The sequence below is a fragment of the Camarhynchus parvulus genome, chromosome Z, assembly GCF_901933205.1.
Source record: "Camarhynchus parvulus chromosome Z, STF_HiC, whole genome shotgun sequence".
Taxonomy (NCBI): Eukaryota; Metazoa; Chordata; class Aves; order Passeriformes; family Thraupidae; genus Camarhynchus; species Camarhynchus parvulus.
Genome location: NC_044601.1, coordinates 59,471,598 through 59,494,352, shown reverse-complemented (window position 1 = coordinate 59,494,352; position 22,755 = coordinate 59,471,598). Strand labels below are relative to the sequence as shown.

The 22,755-nt window shown below is 41.2% G+C and overlaps 1 protein-coding gene across 1 annotated transcript in view; it reads right to left on the bottom strand.

Annotated features, from left to right (window-relative positions):
• The window catches only part of ADAMTS12 (ADAM metallopeptidase with thrombospondin type 1 motif 12), a 147,541-nt gene that overhangs the window by 75,989 nt on the left and 48,797 nt on the right, over positions 1–22,755 (bottom strand). The window contains exon 3 of the mRNA XM_030969291.1: positions 19,135–19,309. Within this exon, the coding sequence (XP_030825151.1) occupies positions 19,135–19,309 (175 nt within the window). The remainder of the gene's footprint in view (positions 1–19,134; positions 19,310–22,755) is intronic.

Sequence of the window (22,755 nt, the reverse complement as noted above, 5' to 3'; positions counted from 1 at the left end):
CTGGCAGCAAAGGTCTCTGGAGTGCCCAATAGTTCTTTAAGGTCACTTAAAGGATTTTCACAAAGGCACTCATTGCAGGCTGCCCTAATGCCAAGCTCCAAGAACTGGCAAGGCCACAGGAATGAAGGACAGAGCATCAAGGCAAGGAAATGTGCCAGAAAGAAACTCCAACAATTATGCTGGAAGAAGCAAAGAACAAGAAGGGACTACTAAAGATTGTGATTCCAAGGATTTGAGCACTGTGAATGCTTTACATGGACGGTTTGCTCTTTAAAAGTGGCTCGGACAACAGAGAATGTGGTTTTCAAGCTGTGAAGATTGCAACCAGCCTCTAAGGGGACTCAAGGCAGCTCAAAGGAGCCTCCACCTACTGGCTCTAAGTTTGTGAGTATAGCAGCAGGCTGGGTGCTGTGCCACAAGGACTGGGAAGAGTCATTCCTCTCGCACAAAACCAACTTGAGCCTCTTACAACATTCATAGGAAAGTTCACCAGACCAATTGAATCTAATCCAAATAAGCATTAGCAGTCATCTCCTCATGAAACAGGAACTGAGAATAATCACATTTGATTCACGGATTCAAAGTAAACTCATGCATTTCCTCTTACTTCAGAAATCGCAGCTCCATTTTTATCAGACACCAAAGTACCTGCAGCACTGATACCTATCAAACCATTTTGTTCTGCTCCCAACAGAACCAGAAGCTGAAGAGTAGCAAAGGAGACAGCTATGATAGCATAATTCTCTGCTCTGGACTGTAATGTGCTTTCTTCCCCATCTTCAGCCAGGCTTTCCTGAGATTTTACCAGGGATAAACTGATGCAGAACTGAAGGGGAGCACTTGGGTTTCCCCACGCAGAAAAACAAGAGGCTTCTGCTCACACGTGCTTTCTTGTTTAGCTCACAGAATCTAAGAATAGCCCTTTGCAAAGACCTCAGTATGTCACTGCCCCTCCTTGGAGAGGACAGAATGCTGCTCCATACACCCAAGGGGCCCATATTTGCTTTCAGCCTTGCAACAGCCGAGGAAAGTCTTCCTCCACACAGACACCCTTTGCAAAATGCTCCCTGTAATATCCTCATCATGCCAAAACCAGTATGTTTAAAGGGCTTAAAGAGTACAGGTGCCTGTTCCAAGCACTGTCAAGGCCACAGATGGAACTTGCCGTAAGATAAATCACCACAGCGAGAACTTGAGTTAAGCACAGAAGAGAGGAATTTGGAAGGTGCTATTCCAGGCCTGGCAGCAGGATCTGGTTAGCACATTGAGTGGTTAACACATCCGGACAAAAATTCCTCCTGTGGCAAACGGTGGAAAAGGAAGCACCTGCTCATCCATGTATCACCCCACGTCGTGGGAACACCATCTGTGACCATCCTGAGGCTCCCTGGAACTTGGGCTGTATGAAAGTGGTACTCCAGGACACCAGGTGAAGAAGGACCAAAGGGATGGTGCTTGATCCATAGGTGGTAACTATCTTCTGCTTGATCTCATCCTCCCTCATCCCTTCTACTTCCCTCTATTTCTCTACCTCACATTAATTGTTAAATAAGATCTGTATTGTTAACTTCAGCATATAGTCTTGTTTGCACCCTCATTCAGGCAGAAGCATCTCTCACAAATCAGATTATAACATACGCCCAGGACTGTTTTGCCTGCTTATGCTACCCCATGCAGAATCCCAAATTTAAGTGGGTTTAAGGGCCTCCTCTAGGTCCCTAAGACCCAACCTGTGCACCACAGGAACTCCTCACTGGCTCATCATTTCTGTTCAAGCTAATAAAGCAGAATCAGCCACTTGCATCTCTCTGTGCTTGCAAATGATGAGTACAGAGCCAGCTGGGACCAGCTGCTCCTGCCTCCTCTCCAAGAGGGATAGGAAGGAAGTCAGAGGCAAACACACACAGGCAGCACAGCACAGCACAGCTGGGAGACGCTACCACTCCTGTGATTACCCAGGCTGATAAGTAGTCCCAGAAGAGGATGCAGCCTCCCTGCACTCTGAGACACTGCTCCAGCTCACGGCTTCACCCTCACAAAAAGCTGAATCTCAGCAGTTTGGTTAGAAACTATGTGTGAAAGGTACGGCTGATGAACTACAGCTATTTCACATCATCCCACTACTGAACTGCTCCTTGTCCTGATCATATAGCATTCTTCTGCACCTCCTTCCCTAAGGGCACCTCTCTCTTTCCCAAAACACCAAACAACACCCCTCACTGAATACTTGGCAAGATTCCAGCTCAGCTGTGACCCTCAGGAGTCCAGGCACCTGAGCCCCTCACACCATTTTCAGGCCAACTCTCTTTCAAATGTCAGCACTCTCTGCCCTGACGCCTCCACTGTGCTCAGACTCATTCTGGGTCAAAGACAGCTCGGAAAGTGCTGTTCAGCTCATCCCCCAGGAATCTCCAAACAGCTCTAAGAGTCAAAACCAGCAAGCAGATAGCTGTGGCTGTCAGACCTGCTGTGACTGTGTGAATGTTCATGGCAGAGACACAGCCCAGCCATTCCTCTCAGCAGTCAGGATCCCGCCTCTCTGAGCAAGAGACGGAGAAAATTTAATGTACTTACAAAGAGTGCTGTATGCTACTTGGCTGCCATGCCAAAGAACACTGGAGTATTTCAGTGATTAGCACAAACATGATCTCATTGTGTGGGAACATGAATATCCACAGTGTTCCACAATGAGAACAAATGCCAGCTCAGCACTTACCTTACATATAAAAAAGTTACATGGTGAACCAGAATACACATTGTAGAGTATACCACAGGCATCTTTCAAATACAATTCTCAGGCAAAGTTATTAAAAATGATGTCTTTATGTTCACCATATAAACTGCCTGATTTTGCAGCTGTTTTATACGTTTACAATGTCAGGTTTCTGCTACACATTCTGGTATTGGATTAGTATTGGACTGTGTATTTTATCATTCAGTTACTCAAATACAATCACATTTCTAGGAAATAAAAGTTTCTAGTTTAGCCTTCAAAAAGGGCTGCTTTGACTGTGACATATTTCAAACAATCTCTTTCAAGATGTTAACAGAGAGGTTACTGAATATGCACATGCAAAGGAATTGGGGAGCTTAGTTGAAACTATCCCCACTATTAACCCACGACTTTTTGGAACTGCCACCACAAAAACTGGGCCGATTTCAAGACAGATTTATCTACTGTAACTCCCTCAGATGTAAAAGTAAGTCAATAACTCAGAATAAAACACATGGATTTGAGAGAGTTCTCCAGTTGTAACACGGTAGTCCAGTTATGAAGCCCTAGATAGAAACATATCATTTCAAGTCTAAGCATAAAGCAGATACAATTTTTTTTTTCTTTAAAAAATGGTTCCAGATAGAAGTTTGTCTTTGTACTGGCAGATATGACTGACTAAGAAATAATCTGACCTCATTGACTAAATATTTATGTATGTGTGAGGATGCATTTTCTTACATAAATTAACAAAGCATCCAGTAAAATAAACATATGGTTATTTCAGTGAGCACTGGCAATGAGCATTTCCTGGGCTTACAATCAATAGTTTAAAAATTGTCAGTTAGCTGTATAGCTGACTTATAACACAAAAGGGGAGGAGAATGTTAAAAAAATAATCTAGATTAAACTTCCCCCCCTTTTTCCAGCATCTTATCTAAAGTCTCTTAAGTAGGAAGACAGATCCCTGCTTTTTTCAGAACTAACCAGAAGGTATTTTCTATGTCAGCTGTAGAAGCACCTGCGGTACAGCAAAGAAAATATATCATACAATTTGTTAGCAAAACACACAGAGGGACAAGAAGGTGGAAGAAATGTATTCTAAAACCAAATATAAAGCATTTGCAGCACTCCCCATAGCTTTTAAACAAAACTATTTCAGTCATCCAAGTACAGAAGGTCCATTACGGTCCCTTTACAAATTGCCAGATTTTATTTTAGTGCTGCATTTCAACATTTTATTTAACTTATTGGTATAAACATATTCCTTTTCACATTTTTTTTCTCAAAAATATTTTTTCATAGTTAATAGGTAGTGTGCACTAAAAGGACTTGAGAGTGATTCTAAAAGGTACAAGGCAAGACAGTAATAAGTGTTCTACAAATGCTTTGAAACTCATGGGAAAAAGAGGTGTCTTTGGCTTTCAGTGAAGCGAAGATGAGATTTGGTATTTACATCAGCTATTTTATGCGTCATTGACATTCTCAGGATTTCTCCAACGATCCCATTCTACAAACTGTACCTGCTCATTAATTCACTAAGGCTAAGTTTATGGAACCTGTTGGAGCATACAGGATATGGCCCAGCAGACAGGCTGAAACACAACAGAATTCAAGTCATGGTGCCAGTTCAATGTGAGAATCAAAGAAAAATAGCCCTTTCTAAGACTCCCATATTGCCAGAGCCATCTTAGCTGTGCTCCCTGCAGCCTTCACCTCCAGCAGCTTTTCACCCCCATTGCAATCCTCTCTACACATTGGATGCTCAGCTCTCCCCTTTGTTTTCTTCATGTAAAGCAGCAAGCTGGTAGCTAACTGCAAGCTCAGAAAGTTCTGCAGATCGAGAAGAAACAGCAACCTCCATGCTCAGGAGGGCATGTAAATCACATATTGGACCACAAAGTGTGATTAGAGAGCAAATAAAGCAGAGCTGTGCTTCCAATGCAAAGGGTAATCCAACAGTGTCTGGCAAACACATTTTATCTGACAGCTACATCTGCTTCAGCCCGTCCAGTCTGTCTCGGTCACCATCCTGCTCTCACCTCAGGATCTTAGAAATAGGGCAGTACCAAATCAATTTCCGTAGCAAGACCCAAGCCTGAAAGAGAAGCACCTCTAACCACTTCATTTGCTACCACTGAGTTTTACTACCTAAAAACCTTAAAAATTACAAATCAGTCTAAAGATGCCAATTGATAGTAATATTCAGAAATCATTTACCTGATCTAAGCAGAGCAAGCAAATAGGTAATGCCATTAGTTTTATAACAGAACTAATTAGCTGTTCTAATGGACTGCACAAGCCCTTAGGCTTGACTCATAATGTCACATTTACAAGACTTAAATTTCAACTGCTTCTTCCCCCTTGTTTTTTCTGAAATTATTAAGAAAACAGCACTTTTTCCAGACATCACTCAAAGCTATCATGACTTATTTTCATTATGAGAGGACTGTGAGGAGCAACATGAGCATGAGCCATTTTGTATAAACAAGGGTGAAGGCTGGAGAAAATGCCTGGCTCCTACTCCTTGCCTCATCAGCCATCCTTAGAAACATCCAAAATAAATACACATTTCCATAAAATACTCTAGGACGTTTAGTCTTCTTGGCACCCTCACATGAGATGAAATTTGAAAGGAAGATGGGAAAGGGGAGAGCACTGACTAACAGGTATCAACTTAGCGAAACTCTGAGCTCCATTTCCTCCATCTCTCAGTCCTCTTGCTCCTATATGAAGACCTTCATGCTTGAGGTATGCTGCAGACACAGAGGCCACGTTCTCAAGAAAGCACCTCATCAAATAAACATTCCCTGCACCAAAGCTGATTTTTCATGAACAATAGCTACTATAGTTCATCCATAATTTTTGAAACTTGACATCTCAGTTTTAAATGTTCAAACCACAGTTCAAGAAGTGTAAAGTACCCCAACTAAATTAATGCACAACATCTGTGATGTGGAGAGAAACAGTTACAGAAAGGCGAACAGAATAGTCTTCGAAGTGGTAGTTAAACAATGACTTTTAATTAGTTTGGTTTTGGATTAGATTACTAAAAAAAAATAAGAGAAAGGCAATCTGGAATTAATATTGAAACAGAATTATATTCTTTCAAGGTTTGATACAATATCACTGACACCACTTATGCTATAACCTTCTTATCCCTGGGCTTACACAACAGAGTTCATTTGGCCTTTCTCTGGACCAGCTGTTGTTTTTTCCATTCCACTTCTCCACTGCCTTTAAAATACCAATCACACCAATGTGCTCAAAGAAAAAAGTATTTTGAGGGGCCTCCTTGTCCCTGGCTGAGGCCAAATGTCTTAAATATCAGATGATGTTACTAAGCAATACAGCCTTCAAAGGCTCATGCTCAGCCCCAACCCTGCTGTGCCTCTGCTACAAACATCAGCACTTAAAGCACAGCTCTTGCAGAAGAGAACATCCCCCCTGAAGAAGGGAAGGGGTTGGTCAGTCACCAAAATGAATTATGTTAATATCTTGAAAATCTTAGACACACACTGCTGTTAACATTTTCTGTCCTTACAAGCAAGTCCTGATAACAACATTTTCCAGCTTCACAACATTTTGAGAGATGACTGTTGAGGTTCTCCTGTTCCAAGCTGGCAAAAGATTTCATTTGTCTGACTGAGCCCCTGAAGAGGCACCTGTACACAGACAAAAGACATTGAAGCAGCAGAGCAGGGACAGACTCTGTCCTGCAGCTGGGGAGAGCTGACAGAGGCATCTGTAAACTCCTAGAAGGAGCAAGGGGAGGAACAGCATAAATCTCATCATCTCAGGGGAGGCAGCCAACAGCATCTCTGAGGTGAGAGGTTAACAACTCCTGCCACCAGCCTGCATGAGCTACCCTGCTGGGGTAACACCAGCTTCAGGTGAGCTGTATCCCACTCAGCTCTTTGTGAATACCACTGCAGGGCTAAAGGATGTTTCCAGTTTTAGCCAGAGCTTTAAGGGTGACTTTTTCTTCTTATTCCAGTTTCCTATTAGAGACTGATTGTCAGAGGCACTATAACTTGTTGGACGTCATAAGCCCATTAATTTATTTGTATTTCTGTCATGCATGGACTGGAGGTTCACCAGTAACACCAGCTTTAATTAACTGAACTCCCTGTGTTCATTACTTACAGAAAACTATGCTAGAATCCTTCACAGACAGGAGCATTGGGGGCTTCCACACTTAAATGCCAAGGAGTTGGAAAGTGCTTGCTGAGAACTGCGCTTGAACTTTGAAATTTTTACTCCTGTGGAAAGAGAATTAAACAAAGCCCTGCCAACACATTGAGCCTCTGGGGTTTTTTTTTAATGACAATTTCAGTTTTTATTTGCAAAAATTCCGTGACTACTATTCTCACCAGGAAGCCATAAGATGATAAAGGTAAGTAAATGCATTGGACCAGAAAGAGGGAAAAATGTAGGTTAACCTGAAAGAAACATCCAGTTCACATTCACCATAAAACAGTATGAATAATTATAGCTTAAGGAGACAAAAATATACAAAAAATAGATAATTATGAACAAAACCAAGTTACAACCCTAAGCTGAGGAAGAGGTTGTTTAGTAATCAATTCCCCAATATAAAGGTTATCTCTGCTTGGACAACTTTCATCTGCCTATCAATGTTACCAGTCCAGGCTTCGCAGGAACTCCCTTCTTTTACTGCCCTTCTTTGCTATTACCTCCCTGACAGACGAAATTTCAACTCTCCCATCATCTTCCAGTTACTCTGAGGAAGACCTGACTGACAGAAGCACCTCACCATGGGCAATGGATGCAGCTGGGATGCTGAGAAGAAAATGCCACAAAGCAGAGAGTGGTTCAGTGAGTGTTTTAGCTGGAGAACATCAGGAAAATAATGTCAAGCAAATCATACAGAAAATGACAGGAATGATCCCTTGTTGAAACCACAGTATTTGAAAGAAGAGTTTGATTCAAATCCAAAACCTCCACAGAGCTGAAGGGAACCCAGACTGGGGGCTCAACCAACAACAGTGCAGATCAGAGAGGAAGGATCCTGATTCAGCTTGTTTTAAAGTTTGGGCAGGCAAGAAACTTGCTGCTAATTTCAACTTTGGCAGAATGGGAGATAGGCTGACATTGTGTTTTAGAAGTGTTTAAAATATGAAAACATCTCTCTCTGTAGCTTCAACTCAAAAGCTGCTCTGCAAAAGAGCAAAGTATTAGACCAAGACATTTTTTACAAGAAAGATTAATAAAGGACATAAAAGCTTCAGACTTTTTATTTTGCACAAGGATTATTTTTGGGACAGCGTTTGTTGACACTGATTAGAACAGTTTAGAAAAGACTTTCTGTAGGAGTCTAATTTATGTGTACAAAGACCTCATCACTGCTGCTTAAAGAGCATAGGAACACCTATCTTTTTTTCAGCTAAGACACATTACACGTCGTTTGCTGAAGTAAGTTTAGGCTGAGTATTTGCAAGGGAAGTGGTAAGTCTAAATGAGACTGTGGGAGGAAAAAAATCACTCTTTTCTCCTATGGTCTTTCATAAAGAAATCTGGACATGCAAGAAAACAGCTCCACAAAATCTTCAAACAAGTGCAGTATTTAAGGGCAGCAACTAAAAACATTTTCTATATCTTTTACCACAGCAATCTTCTGTCCACCTTTTTTTGCATAAAGATTAATTCTTTGGGATAATTCTATTTATTAGGAAAAAAAAGTGTGTAATCTATATGACCTTTCAGTGAACAGCAATTCTCCAGCCTGTTATTTACATACAGTTTATTTCAGGACAGTACATAAATAACATAGGGGTGCAGGATATTTGTGCAGCCCAAGCAATTGTGCATGATGGGTGATAAATGCAAATGGGGCCCCACTTATCCCTAAAAAGGAGGGAGCTTACAAGCTAACTGAAGTAGTAGCGGCTAGAAAAAATAACCTCCCAAGTTATGCAGTTCCTCTCATTCCCAACTAACCATAAAGCTAAAACCTATGCTTAGAGTAGTATTACTAATTGTGGGAACTCTGCACATCACTCCGGATGTGAGAAGTCCCCCGAGACCACGTCGAGAGCCGAAACCCCGTCAGGGGGCTCGGAGATCTTGGCATGATGCCCGAAACTTGGTGGCTGGATTTCGATCCTGCAAGTGAATTGCCAGTTTGGTATGAGGGCTGGAAGGTGTCACAGGTTTGAAGGGTGTTTTTATAAGGTGTACACAGGGTGGAAATATAAGTTTTAAAAAATTTCTGTATAAAGGTAATGGGGGACAAGATGGAGGGACAGGGCGTGTCTCATCCTTCTTCCTTCTTCTTCTTGTTCTCCATCTTCTGCTGTGGTGTTGGCACTCAGGGATTGGTTTGGGGAAGGGGTGCACTGTCCAACATGGGTGATAGGTATTGGGAGGTAAAAGTAAATATGATATACGTAATTTGTGGTATAAGAGACGGAGCAGCCTTGGGGGTGGTCGGAGAGCATCGTGGCTGCCTTGCTGGTCAGACCTCTGTCTGGCAGGAAGAAAATTTTGTAGATAAGACTTAATAAACAACCTGAAGACCGAACAGCAAAGAGTCCAGTCTCATTCTTCAGAGCCTGGGGTCGCTCCCTGGACCACCCAACTCACCTCGGGGGCAGAGAACAGCAGCCGACCCCGAGACTTGGCGTCCCTGATGTCACGAAAGCTGATGTCACGAAATATCCATCATTTGGAAAGCTCAAAAATGTTCATGTTTCAGTAGATACATTCTCGGGAGCAGTCTTTGCTTCAGCACATGCAGGAGAAACAGCAGAACATGCTTGTCGACACTTTTTACAAGCATTCGCATCATTAGGTGTACCCCAGGAAATAAAAACAGACAATGGTCCAACATATACAGGCAGGGTGCTTGACAAATTTTTGAAGAAGTGGGGTGTCAAACACACATTCGGTATTCCATACACTCCCACAGGTCAGGCAATCATTGAAAGAACTCATCACACCCTAAAATCCCTTTTAGAAAAGGGGGAGGGTAGTTGCCTCACATGAAATTAAACAAAGCACTGTATGTGTTGAATTTTCTAAATAGTTCATCCTCAGACCCAAATCCTCCAATCCTGAGACATTTCTCAAATAGCTCTCAGGCAAAACTTAAGGAAAATCCTTTAGTTTTGGTCAGAAACCCAGAGTCAGGCCAGATAGAAGGTCCCTTCAAACTAATCACGTGGAGCAAGGGTTTTGCTTGTGTTTCCACAGGGCGAGGTCTGAAGGGGGTTTCAGCTCGACACGTCAAACCATATCGAGCAAGAGAGCAAGAGAACGGTGATCCTGGAAACAGAGAGACAGGAACGCAAACAGAAGACGAAAGCCGGATTCCAGATCCAGAAGAAAAAGCAGAAAAAACTTAAGGACTCGGGGGTGTTCCTTTGGAACTTGAGTGTGAAAGAAAAAAAAAAAAAAATGGCGGGGCTTTTCAACAGGGTTGAAGATGTGAGCCTTATAATGCTCATGTGTTTCAGTTTTCAATCTAAAGCTTTTAGCTTTGAAAAAAAATTGCCCATTGCTCAGCCAAAACAGAACATTTGGGAAACTTTAGCCCAGACGGCGAATCTAAGCAGCATCTGCTTGACGCATTCAAGGCCAGGGAAACCATTCTCGATGTGCATGGTTGGATTGCCGGTGGACTCATGGCCAATTCCAGGACACTCTCCAATGGAGATTTCGCAGGTCCTTAAGGATCCTGTGAAAGAATGGTGTTCCTGGACACATCTCCTTCCTGTGGCTTCTACTGAACCTCAGGAATTGGAAATTTTCGGGTCCACGACAATGGAACTATGCATGCAATTCGAGATTTCGGTTGTGGCAAAAAATAATAAGACTACTGACGTCACACCGAGTCATGTTTTTTATAGAAATGCATCGGCTTGGTGCAAATACACCGAGACGATGACAAAGGGTTCGATCCAAGCTCCAGTGAAATTGCCACGCGGACTTTTTCTAATTTGCGGAGACAGGATTTGGCACGGTATCCCTGCAAACGCAAAAGGCGGTCCATGCAGCATTGGGAAAATAACAATTTTGTCACCAGATTCAAACTCAGAGGAAAAATATGAAAGTAGAGTGAAGAGAGTGAGAAAGAATTTGAAAAATTATGGTGCAGATTGCAATGATGACGTGTACACCTGGGACAAGGCACGGAGAATTGCTACTGCAATTTTCTCACCTCAGACAGCGTCGGGGGTGGCCTTGACTCAACTGGACCGATTGGGTTGTTGGTTGAGCAAACACTCTCAATCAGTTTCTACTGCACTGAGTGACTTGCTCACAGATGTTAGCAGTGTGAGACAAGCAGTTCTTCAAAATCGAGCAGCAATCGATTATCTGCTGCTGGTGCATGGACATGGATGCAATGAATTTGAGGGGATGTGCTGCATGAACCTGTCAGATCATTCAAAATCGATTCATCAAAATATACAAAACATAGAAAATAGCATAAAAAAGCTGGGCGAAGTCACTGGAACTTGGATTGATGATTTGGTGGAATTTTTTGACCCTTCTCCTTTGTGGAGAAGAATTTTAAAGATGGGATTTTATATTTTAATAATACTGGTAGTTCTTCTGCTCGTCATACCATGCATTCTTTTATGTGTGCGGCGGGTCATGGATCGAGTTGCCAAAGAGGTGTTTTTGGTGCAAACAGAAGGGGGAGATGTGGGAACTCTGCACATCACTCCGGATGTGAGAAGTCCCCGAACCCGTCGAGACGAAACCCCGTAGGGGGCTCGGAGATCTTGGCATGATGCCCGGAACACTTGGTGGCTGGATTTCGATCCTGCAAGTGAATTGCCAGTTTGGTATGAGGGCTGGAAGGTGTCACAGGTTTGAAGGGTGTTTTTATAAGGTGTACACAGGGTGGAAATATAAGTTTTAAAAATTTCTGTATAAAGGTAATGGGGACAAGATGGAGGGGACAGGGCGTGTCTCATCCTTCTTCCTTCTTCTTCTTGTTCTCCATCTTCTGCTGTGGTGTTGGCACTCAGGGATTGGTTTGGGGAAGGGGTGCACTGTCCAACATGGGTGATAGGTATTGGGAGGTAAAAGTAAATATGATATACGTAATTTGTGGTATAAGAGACGGAGCAGCCTTGGGGGTGGTCGGAGAGCATCGTGGCTGCCTTGCTGGTCAGACCTCTGTCTGGCAGGAAGAAAATTTTGTAGATAAGACTTAATAAACAACCTGAAGACCGAACAGCAAAGAGTCCAGTCTCATTCTTCAGAGCCTGGGGTCGCTCCCTGGACCACCCAACTCACCTCGGGGGCAGAGAACAGCAGCCGACCCCGAGAACTAATCCCTCTGAAGCACAATTGCTCCAAAGGTGTCGCCTCAAGCACACAAAATGGATTCAAGTTCAGGGACACAAAGAGAAGAGAACACAGTCACAAGCAAGGACATAGTGTTTCACGCAGAAAAACTGAACTCAGACACCTGTTTAAAGCAGGTCATCTACAACAGAAGGCTCATCAAGGATATGCGACTCCAGAGAAACTACTTTTGGACACTGAGCCAATATCAGTTCATCAGCCCCACAGAGCGAGTCCAGCACTTCTGAGAAGAACTGGAAATCTGTCATCTGCCCAGAAATAATAAGGTAATTGTAGTTTCTTATTAGAAGGTTCACAGTGAGCTTAGCATGACTGAGAAATCTGGCCCTAACCAGACTGAAAGCTGAACATCTCTGCAAATACTACTCTGTTAATGGATCAAGTGTTCTGACCAAATTTTCAAACTCCTGCATTTAGAAATGTTTAACCAAATGCAACTTAGCTTTCTGAGTTTTCTATTTCACCTCTGAAAATGTGGTTTACAATTATTCAAGGCCACTGTTATTCTAAAAAAGGGAAAGGGATGGATGTGATATGTAATAGTTTAAAGTGTACTATTGCTCTCCAAATCAATACTGCAGCAATTCAACATTTATATTCCCAAGGCATTTGTTTACCAAATCAATTGCTAAACTCAAGAAGTGCAATAGCATCACACACAGTTTGATAAGGAAAGCTACAGGTACAGAGCAAGAGCACAATATATTCCTCTAAGACATGACTACAGGGAAGTTCTGTTAGACATGCTGAATTAAGTTAGTCTGGATGCAGACTGAGACTCCTCAATCTGATGAGCAGTTAAGCAAACTCTCAATGAAGACATGGAAGAGATCACAGACTACCCTTAAAATTACAGGAAAGGAAATACAGTAAGCAAGCATGGTGTAGCAAACACTTTCTTTCCAGTGGCACGGTGACTAACAGAAAGACTGGTGAATCACAACGAAGAAAAACTTTTCCCTCCTTACAGGTTTGATTCGTATTATTTGGAAAATGGCTTGTCACAGAACTTTAAAATTTATTCAGTCTTTGAGTGAGGTAGCATCTATGGCGGCAACAAGTAACAATTATGACCTTATTACAACAATCCTGTACTGTCAGATTTTTGTTCCCCACCTCGTGCATAACACAAGAACTTAGGGAATTCACTTTGCTTCAGTTAACAGGAGCAGGTGAAATACTGAAAGTAAAATTCCATCAGAAAAGAGAAGAAAATGAGAAAACAATCAGGGACAGGGAAAGCAGGTGCCAGTACTCTGCCAGCATTGAGCCATCTCAGGCACTTGCTCAGCACAAACTTCGATCCACTCGGGTTAACCTCTAGTTTTGACTCCTCACTCATTTAACTGGAGAGGAAGAATGGCAGAAAATACAGTATTTTATTCCTTTTCCCTCTACCTGTACTGAGAGCAACTAAAAAAATCCTCCCGTGTATTCCTGAAAAACGAAAGAGAGTTAGAATATTTGGTTCCATTCCATGAGGTTGTCTGGGGAGGGGGGAAGTGTTTTGATATCGGTTAGCAGCAATTGTCACACTGACTGCTGTGATAAGCCAATTTCTTGTCTTTTATTTCCCAGATCCCCGCCTCTGAAATGCTAAATATTGCTGTCCACACGAGGAGGCACTCACTTTTTTCAGTGCAGTGCAAACTGTTTCAGAGATGAGAGGATATTCGGTGTTCTTCTGCAAGCTGTTTGCTAGGTTGTACCTGCTTTAAAATAGAGGTCATTCTGACTGAGTGTCCCTATTTGCTCTTTTTTTCATGATAAGCATCTCATAAACAGCTTAGAAGAGCCAGTTGTAGGAAGAGCCATGCAGGGAGAAAGGTGCTCTTCCCTAAACTGAGGCTGAATTAACCTCAGCTATATTAAATTTCTATGTGCCAACTTACCATCCTATGAATAATTGTCTCCGTGTCCTGGAGAAACCAATTAAGCTATTAAGCTGAGAAACTAATTAACTAATTAAGCTGAATTATAACTGATGTGATTAAATACAGGATAAACAAATACTGGGAAAATATCAGCAACTTTCTTTAAAAGCGCCAGAAACTACAGAGCCTCTACCAGGAGTTCTGAGCTTACAACCAGGAGCTCAAGCAAAGCTGCTTACATTGGCCATAATGTCCTTCTAAAACAAAAGAAAATAGGTTATCGCTTGAGAATAGAATATTGTCCTAGGTTTTTCCCCCCTCCTTCTTTCAAGTGATTAAACAAAGGATTTCAGGGTCAAAAGACAGTATTACTAGTTCATCCTGTACAGTTTGCAAGCATAAAAACTGAAGAGAAGCCTTTGACAGTATCAAGTTAATCATCAAAAAACAAGACCATAATTGAACAAAGTTCTGCAGTCAGACAGAGGAAGTAGAACAGGTAGTAATTGCCTGAAATAGCTTAATGGCACTTAGATTTCTGTTAAATTAATTATGCCATCATCACTCAAAATACTTAAATTTAGAGTGATGATGGGAAAACTGTTAAAAACAGTTTTACACAGACAATGTTGCTCTGCTCCTTTAACTCCCTCTTCCTCCTCATCATTTCACACAGCAGCCAGCCTCTTCCCTCCTTCCTTTCACTCCAGCTTTATCACATCACAATTACAAATCTGGGGCAAAATTGCTCCAAATACAAAAAAATAAGTTTCAAGATTTGTAACTTCTCTGCAGACAAAGGGTTGGAGGCCCATGTCAAACCCAAACTAATCCTAGCTTCAGACTGATCAAATACTTCAACACCAACATGATGGTAAAATATATAAAATTTTTTCTACACCTAAAGCTCCAATTAAACATTCTCAGAGATCTTTTTTAATACCCTAAACCTTTCACGCCTGAGTTACACTTCACAGCCTTCTGCAGCAATCACTGTGTTGCAATCTGAATAAACTTAACTGCCCTCACCCTCTGAAGAACAGCAACCTGTCCTTCTCTCCAGCCCAAGGAAAAGAAGGCCATCTGTTTGCACCAATCCCCTCCTGGAAGCAATGAAAACAAGCAGAAGAAACAGAAGGCCACTTCTTTTCTTCTTTTTTCCTACCTTCTTTCCTACAAAAGGTAGGAAAATTCCTCTTTCCTTAAATTATATCTCAGAGCACTGTCAAGCTTTTAAAATCACCTATTGAGAAGAATAAAACAAACTCCCAGATCCGCAGTTTCCTCTCCTGTGGGCACAAAGGATTAGAGAGGTTTTTTATAAGGCACAGGGACAGTTTTCATCTATCTTTTCTGCTACTTCTCACATATATTCCACATGGTACAGTGAGACAGGTTCTAGCAGAGTCCAGTATTGTTATGCCACTTTCAGTATTAGTAACTCAGTTCTGCATGCAGCTAATGACTCAGTCAGCTGGCATTTGCCTGAGCAGCAATGGAAGTGTGCAAAACAAACATAAGTTTTCATTTACGTAATTTACTGTGTTGATTTTTCTCCAAGTATCTGAAACTGTTAAAGATAATATCAATTTTAAAGTAATTAATGTAATCATTGCAAGACTACAGGGAAGTCACTGATTCCAAAACATTACTGCATGTAGGCAAGACAAGTGATAAGCAGGTTGGACACTGGATATTCATGCAGTTGTTGCCACAGTAAAACTTGTAAAAGTTGCTGTTGTACAAGGCTTCTTCTAAGGGACACAGATCTTGCATTAAAGAAAAAAAACCTGGAAAAAGACTGCACAGAGGATTAGCATCCTCTACCTATTCCCCCCTGTAGTAATTCCTTTACTTTGATTTTGTCTGTACAACTAGTCTTTATCTTCCTTGCCTGACAGGCAGATTAGTTTCTGACTAAAGATTTCTATTATCACCACTCAACTCTGTGCACCGACTCATAAGCATCGAGGTGATTCAACTTCTCCAAGCAAAAACCACCACTACCCTTTAACCTGAACACACACCAAGTGTAAGTCACAGAAATAACTCAAGCATCTTAGTTTAATTTAAAAAAGACTAACAAACTCAGAGCTCAAATAAACAAATGCTGACACTTTCATGATGAATCTCAGCCCACAAAGTTAAAATATTTGAACACCAATTCCTGTAAGACATACAATAGGCAACTCTTCATCAGCTAAGCCTCAGCTCAGCAGTTGCTGAGGGTTGAAAACACAAAATGGAATTTAACCTATAAAATAGAATTAGTTTTTAAAATTAACTGTGAACTGCAAATTGAAAATGCTTTGCTTTGAAGGGATCCCAAAAGGCATTACTCTAAGCTATCTGTGATGTGTATGAGATTTCTGGCGCCAACCTCAAAAAATGAAATCCTGAAAAGGTGGCAGAGTCAACTTACTACCTTTGAAATTTATGCACAAGGTATTCACTAAAGTCTAAGTAGCGAATACATTTGGCACAGAAAGCAAGAATTGTAACACTTTCCCTTTTTCTTCTGTATTTCACTTCTAACAATAGCAACTGCTCTGACAATGTGCAGTATCAATAGAAGATGACACTGAATTCTTTCTTCTATCCCTGTTGAAAAGCTGGCTACTCAGAAATGAGATAAAACACAGAACAGCTTGGTTTGGAAGGAATCTGAAAGATCATCTAGTTTCAACTCCCTGCCATGGGCAGGGACATCTTCCACTAGACCACGTTGCTCAGAGATCCATCCAGCCTGGCCTTGTACACCACCAGGGATGGTGCATTCACAACTTCTCTGGGCAACTTGATCCAGAGCTTCACCACCCTCAAGATAGAGAATTTTTTGCTAATATCTTATTTAAATCTACTCTTTTTCAGTTTAAAGCCATTTCCCCCTTTCCTTTCACTCCAAGACCTTGTAAAAAGTCTCCCTCCACCCTTGCAGGCTCCCTTCTGGTACTGGAAGGCCACAATTTGTTCACTCCAAAGCCTTTTTTCCTCCAGGGTGAAAAATGCTCCAGTCCTCTGACCATCTTGGTGCTTCCTCTGGGCTGACCCCAGCAGGTCCCTGTCCCTCCTGTGCTGGGAGCCCAGGGCTGGATGCAGTGCTCCAGGTGGGTCTCAGCAGAGCAGAGCAGAGGGGCAGAATCCCCTCCCTGCCCTGCTGCCCACGGGGCTCTGGATGCAGCCCAGGACACATAACACACAACTTAAATATTAAGGCCTTTTGAGGATCCTATGATTGCTATATGCTGTCAAACAAAGGGAAAAAATGTAATTATGAAAATGGTACCTTTCTTCACACTGATTCTTTAACTGTTATGACAGCCAAGATTATGGTTTGGTTAAAAGCAGATATTACCTCCAAGGACTGACTTGAAAAAAAGAAACATAAATTACAGCTGACTACGTTGTTAGTTCATAAGGCACTATCTCTGTTTGTGTGCAATATAATGAACATACTATTACCAGAAATAATTCTGTCACTTTGGAAAGAGTAACATCAGACAGAGAGTTTAAATTGACAAGTCTATTAGAGCAGACTTAGCTAATCTAAGTAATGTAGAGAAGTTATGCTCTTTTTTACAGCGTCCAGGTACAGTCAGTCTTTTTCTGTCTCATTCTGCATGACTTTGAAGAAAGATACAAGAGGCAAAAAGTGAGAGGTAGAAAGAAAATAAGCAGACCACACAAAGCAAGCAAATAACATGTTCCCAAGGATCTCCTATGTCCTCTCCACACTTTAAATTACTGCATGCAGATGTTATTTCATCCATATGTTATTTCATCCATAAAAGAAACCTGGAAGATAGTAGGCAAGAACAACTTCCCTATTCTTCACAGGCAAATCTAAACTAATTTCTCTTGTCTAGTCCAGCAGTCATCAGAAGGAATGAAAATTCAGGGAGCTATTTGAAATTGATACCAATATAAACATTACCTTTAGACACTCCTGTTTTTTTTCAAATCCAGGGTTATTTTCTATTAAGTAGACATATATATTCACTTGATGAATAATAAAATGGAGCAGCATTCATATTAATTCTTATGGCTTCCCCTTTACCTTCCCAGTATCACAGAAGACTGAGTAACTCCCTCATCAGCTTTCTCACTTTTTCCCGCTGTTACCATTTTGCACTACCTTGGGCCAGCAAGCAAGAAGGGCACTTGAGGTCTATGACCAGAAATACAGCGGGGTCAAGCTGTTCTTTGCTTCTTTAATTTACCAATCCATATTACACAGCAGTAAAATTTCACCAGCAGTCATGACTAGGGATTAAAAATTCCTACATTCCTCCTTTCATTTTCCATTCCTGGAAAGGAACGAACTTCTCTTGAATCACTGACCTGTGAAAGACAGAAACACACTCCTGTGTATTCTGCAGCTCTGTTGGTACATAACTTGGGCCTTAGGTCATGTAAGTAATTACTGATTCAGCCTTACCAATACTATGCCTTTCTAAAGTTTGGTGCAGACTCAGATCCAAGGCCTCAAACATCAGAAAACTAACAAAAAATCTGTACATTCTTGGTCTGAAATAAATCAAGGAAATTATTTTACTAAATAAAGGAACTAATTTTGTAATTATGAGATGCCAACAACCCTCTAGTCTTCCAGCATAGTGTACTAGTTTGTTTTCACAAAAGACATGATCCTGAGTATTACTGCACCAATATTCAAGCTATTTTTACTTCCACTAAAAAAATCTTGCTCTTGATGCCCTGTACTTCACTTTCAGAATAACTAAATAAAACTCTTTAAATAATCTGCTAACAATCACAGAAAATCTAGAAATCCTAAATTTAAACCATGGACTAGGCGGGAGTTATTTTATGTTGAAGACAGAATTTGGCATGGAGTGAAACATTTTATTAAAAATAATGCTGACTGTAAACCTTTTTAGCCCAGAACCCCTCAAGAATTCAAGTTTCAAACTCACTGAACAGTTCTGGTTGGAGAAAAAGTGAGGGGTAGAAAGGATCAATGGCATGAAAAACATATCCCAGTTGTCATAAGGAGGATTTAACTTTTCAGAAAGGAACACAGATGGGTGGCTCCTGTGGTGTTTTGATTGAGATGCTCTCATTTTGCATAATCTTTTCTAACAGAATTTTTAAAAGCCTGGCAGAAGGAAAGGCACACACCACTGGAAAACAGCTGCTTAAAAAGATTCAGAAAGCAAACAGGTTGAAATCCAGCAAAATTAGTACCATTCAATCCACATGCTTGTTCCTTTTCCATCACGATGGCCCGTCTTCTCCTTAAAGCATCTGGAAGGTTATTTGCACCATAGATAATGTGGGGATGGGGTGTTCCCTCCTTCTGTGGATGCTTTTTAATGGGCTCAATGAAGTAATCCCCATGGGGCAGATGGAAATATCCAGTCTGAAAATAAGCACAAAAGAGTTAATCTCCTCTGTTCAGTACTAGAAGACAAAAATAAATATACTGGTTCATACCAGCAACCCCAAGCTTTCCTCACAAGCCAGTCATTTATACAGGAGAAATATGAACACAACAGGTTTTCAGTATTTATTCTGCTGCATACATCTAGGCTGTTTTATACCTCACAGTCATTACAGTCCAAAGTGAAACACAAAAAAATACCTCCTTCCTAATAACCTGAAATTGAGTCAAAGACTCTCATATTTTTATAAAGCCAGTAAAAGGTCAAAAGTTGATTTGACAAACATGATGCATGAGGAAGAGCTGCATCTTGTTCTTCTGGTGTTTTGCATCCATTCCCCGGAGATCAAGACTGGAATAGAAGCTGTTTCATAAGTGCAAATCGAAATTCTGCTCCCAGCTGCGGTCCCACAATCAATTATCCAACCCATCAGATGGGCTGGGCTGTGTGGTCCAACTTTGTCTCAGACCATAAACCCTCACTGGCCCCCAGGCCAACACTACAATGGAAGCAATAAGAAGTTTTTCATTAATTAGCAAGCCATTAAGAACATCCAGTAGATCAGCTAAAAAGGCAGCAACATTTCACAGGCTGAAACTTTTGTATCGGCCTCCCTGATTTGCCTAAGCTACAGGTCCCTTGATACCCATCTGGACTGCACAGGATCCTTTTACACCTCACTCTGCCATGATCCAGCACACACTTCCAACCAGGCATGGCCTTGGTCCATTGTGTCTCAGCATTTTGGCAGGGACTGCAAACATTGCAAAACCACTGTACTGTCCTTCCATGTCAAGTGGAGCAGTATTGAATCTAAAAGCAAAGGATCTACTGACAACCCAGACCACACTGGGGATGGGACAGGAGGTGGGGCTATTCCAGTCTTGGCTGTGTTTCCTCTTCACTTTCTTGCTGCGGTCAGTGCACCCCTCTTAGCCTATTCTGGAAGAGGGAAAAAATGCAGTAACAGTCTGTTCCTGCAGCTGCTGTATTCAAACACAGAATGGCAGACAAATTTTCAAATCTTTTTAAATATCCCAAAGACTTGGAGTTTCTCTGGATGGTTGGGAAAGCCAGTATGAGATTAAGGATATGAAAGAAATCATATGAATAGAAGAAAAGCACTCTTATAAAACTAAAATATAACCATGGGCTCTACATACAAGGAGACAAGGGGCAGCTCAGTGAGACACTTTCTGCCCCCACACTTATTGCCACAGGTCCAACACATCCCACAGCAAACTTGCGCAAATAAATAACTGTGTAATTTCACAGCTTATTCAACAGTTCTGAAGATCAGAAATTCCTTCTTTCAAATGGAAGTCAAAGTTTTAAAGCCAGCAATTGGTGCTGTTTTGAAGCTGTGTTTATACCCCTAAAGCATCAAAGGTTCAGGACTCAGAGTCACATGTGTTTGTTCATCTGGGATTTCAGCTACTGCCTGTATGGGTTTTGTTTTTAAGAAAAAAGAGATTGAGACTTCTGATTCTTAAACAACATACAAAAAATGCTAATGTTTCTTTTTAAATCATAAATCAAGGCACAGCGTCAGAGCGACACACAGAAGCATCCACATTCACACTGGATAAAACTTTCAGGCAAGAGTGAATCCATACAGCAAGAATGCATCTACAGTGGTCATACCAGGAGATCTGTGATGTGGCTTTCTTGCATGCTGCTCAGGGAATCAATGCACCTTCACAAATCCTTGCCCATTCCCTTTCATTCCACAGGGTTCAATCTTTCCTGGATATTTGTAATTTTTGAGTGGATTATTTGATTATTTTGTGGGGTTTTAAACCAGTTGGGATGAAGAAGAACTAGCCATCTTCATTTGCAGACCCTGATTTTTGAATGCAAGTGGCAATAGTCACCAGACTACTGTGTCAATGTCTATCTGCAACAAGAAAGGCCAGACAATCCTATAAAAGGTGGAGTAAGCCTATCAGTGGTAACCTCAAGCTCCTTCATCAATGCTTGCATGTTAAAATTCAGCTATCTATCCAAGCTGTATGGAGCAGGGAAAAAAGCAAAACTTCATTATATGAATGTGACTCTAAAAGCCCATTTCCAGTACACAGAGGCGTTCCAAAAGCTTCCAGAGACTTCCAGCACTTACTGAACTCTTGCTCTGCATTTGCACTTTCACCCTGCACAGGCTATCCACCAATAAATTAAATGCTGAGACTAACTGAGACCAAAGAAAAAAAAGACCAATCTTCACATTAAACTTACTTCAAAGCACTGAGGACTGGCAAAATTCCCTTTGCTGATTAAATACGTCTTAATTTTGCTCTTCATAGCTCTTCTTTTCTGACTCACAAATATAACAGCAAGAATTTTTCATTTAAAGTCCATCAGATTTCAAGATATGTAAATACAATAAAAGCTTTTTCTGAGCCTCACCTGCTTTTGAGTGCATTCACACAGCCTCAGAATACACAAAGGAGGGCAGTTATGAAAGCCTCATTAGAAAACAGCCATTCATATTTACATTAATGAAAGGGTTTAGTTATCACCACAGAAAAAAAAATTACTGCAGAAAAGCTTTCCTCATTTGAACTTTCTTATGTAAAGCTACCAAGCAATACAGCAACAGACATGGTCAGAAAATAGGGGTGGGGTGTGTACGTGTGTTTGTTTGGGGGGTATGTGTTTCCCTCAAAGCCTACAGGTGAAAAATCTACAAACCTACCACAGCATTTTTTACAGACTATTGTTCTCCCCTCTTTCAAATCTCACTCTTCGCCCTCAGATTCTGACATGCTGTGGCTGCAAATGTTTACCATACTGTATTTGGGAGTGCTGCTACATCCCTTCATGGGATTTTTAATTCATGTGCCTCATTATTTTGACACAAACAACTCCCTGAACATATCACATCTCCTACATTGCATGTGACTTGCCAAAATAACACTGATGATCCTGGAACACCTCTGACTTAAAAGTTTTCAACCATCTTTCAAAATGTTTTGATTTTCAGTAGAATCTGCATTTTCCAGTGGAAAGCACATAGTCTTCACATATTTCTTTCAGTCAAAAGCTCGGGAGTTTGTCAAAATACATTTTCTGGCATATTTTTTTCAATCAGTTCCATGTGGGAAACCGAAGCGGAGCCCTGTGGGAAGGGAAAGAGCAGCTTTACTCTTGGCTATGGTTTTGAAATTGCAATACTACACCAGACAGGAGGGCCTAGAATTAGTGGGTGTTTGTTAGGAGAAAAAGGGAAAGGAAAAAAACAATAATCTGTAGTTTAAAGTTACAATAACAGTATGTTGACAACAATGCTCAAAAAAATTACATCTGTGGTGAGAACAGCGAGTAACTCCATGAAATTAAACAATATTTCTGACAACAAGTCAAACAAGAATTTTGACAACAGGACAGTGACAGAATCTGAAAATACAGCAACTTTTAGAAGCAA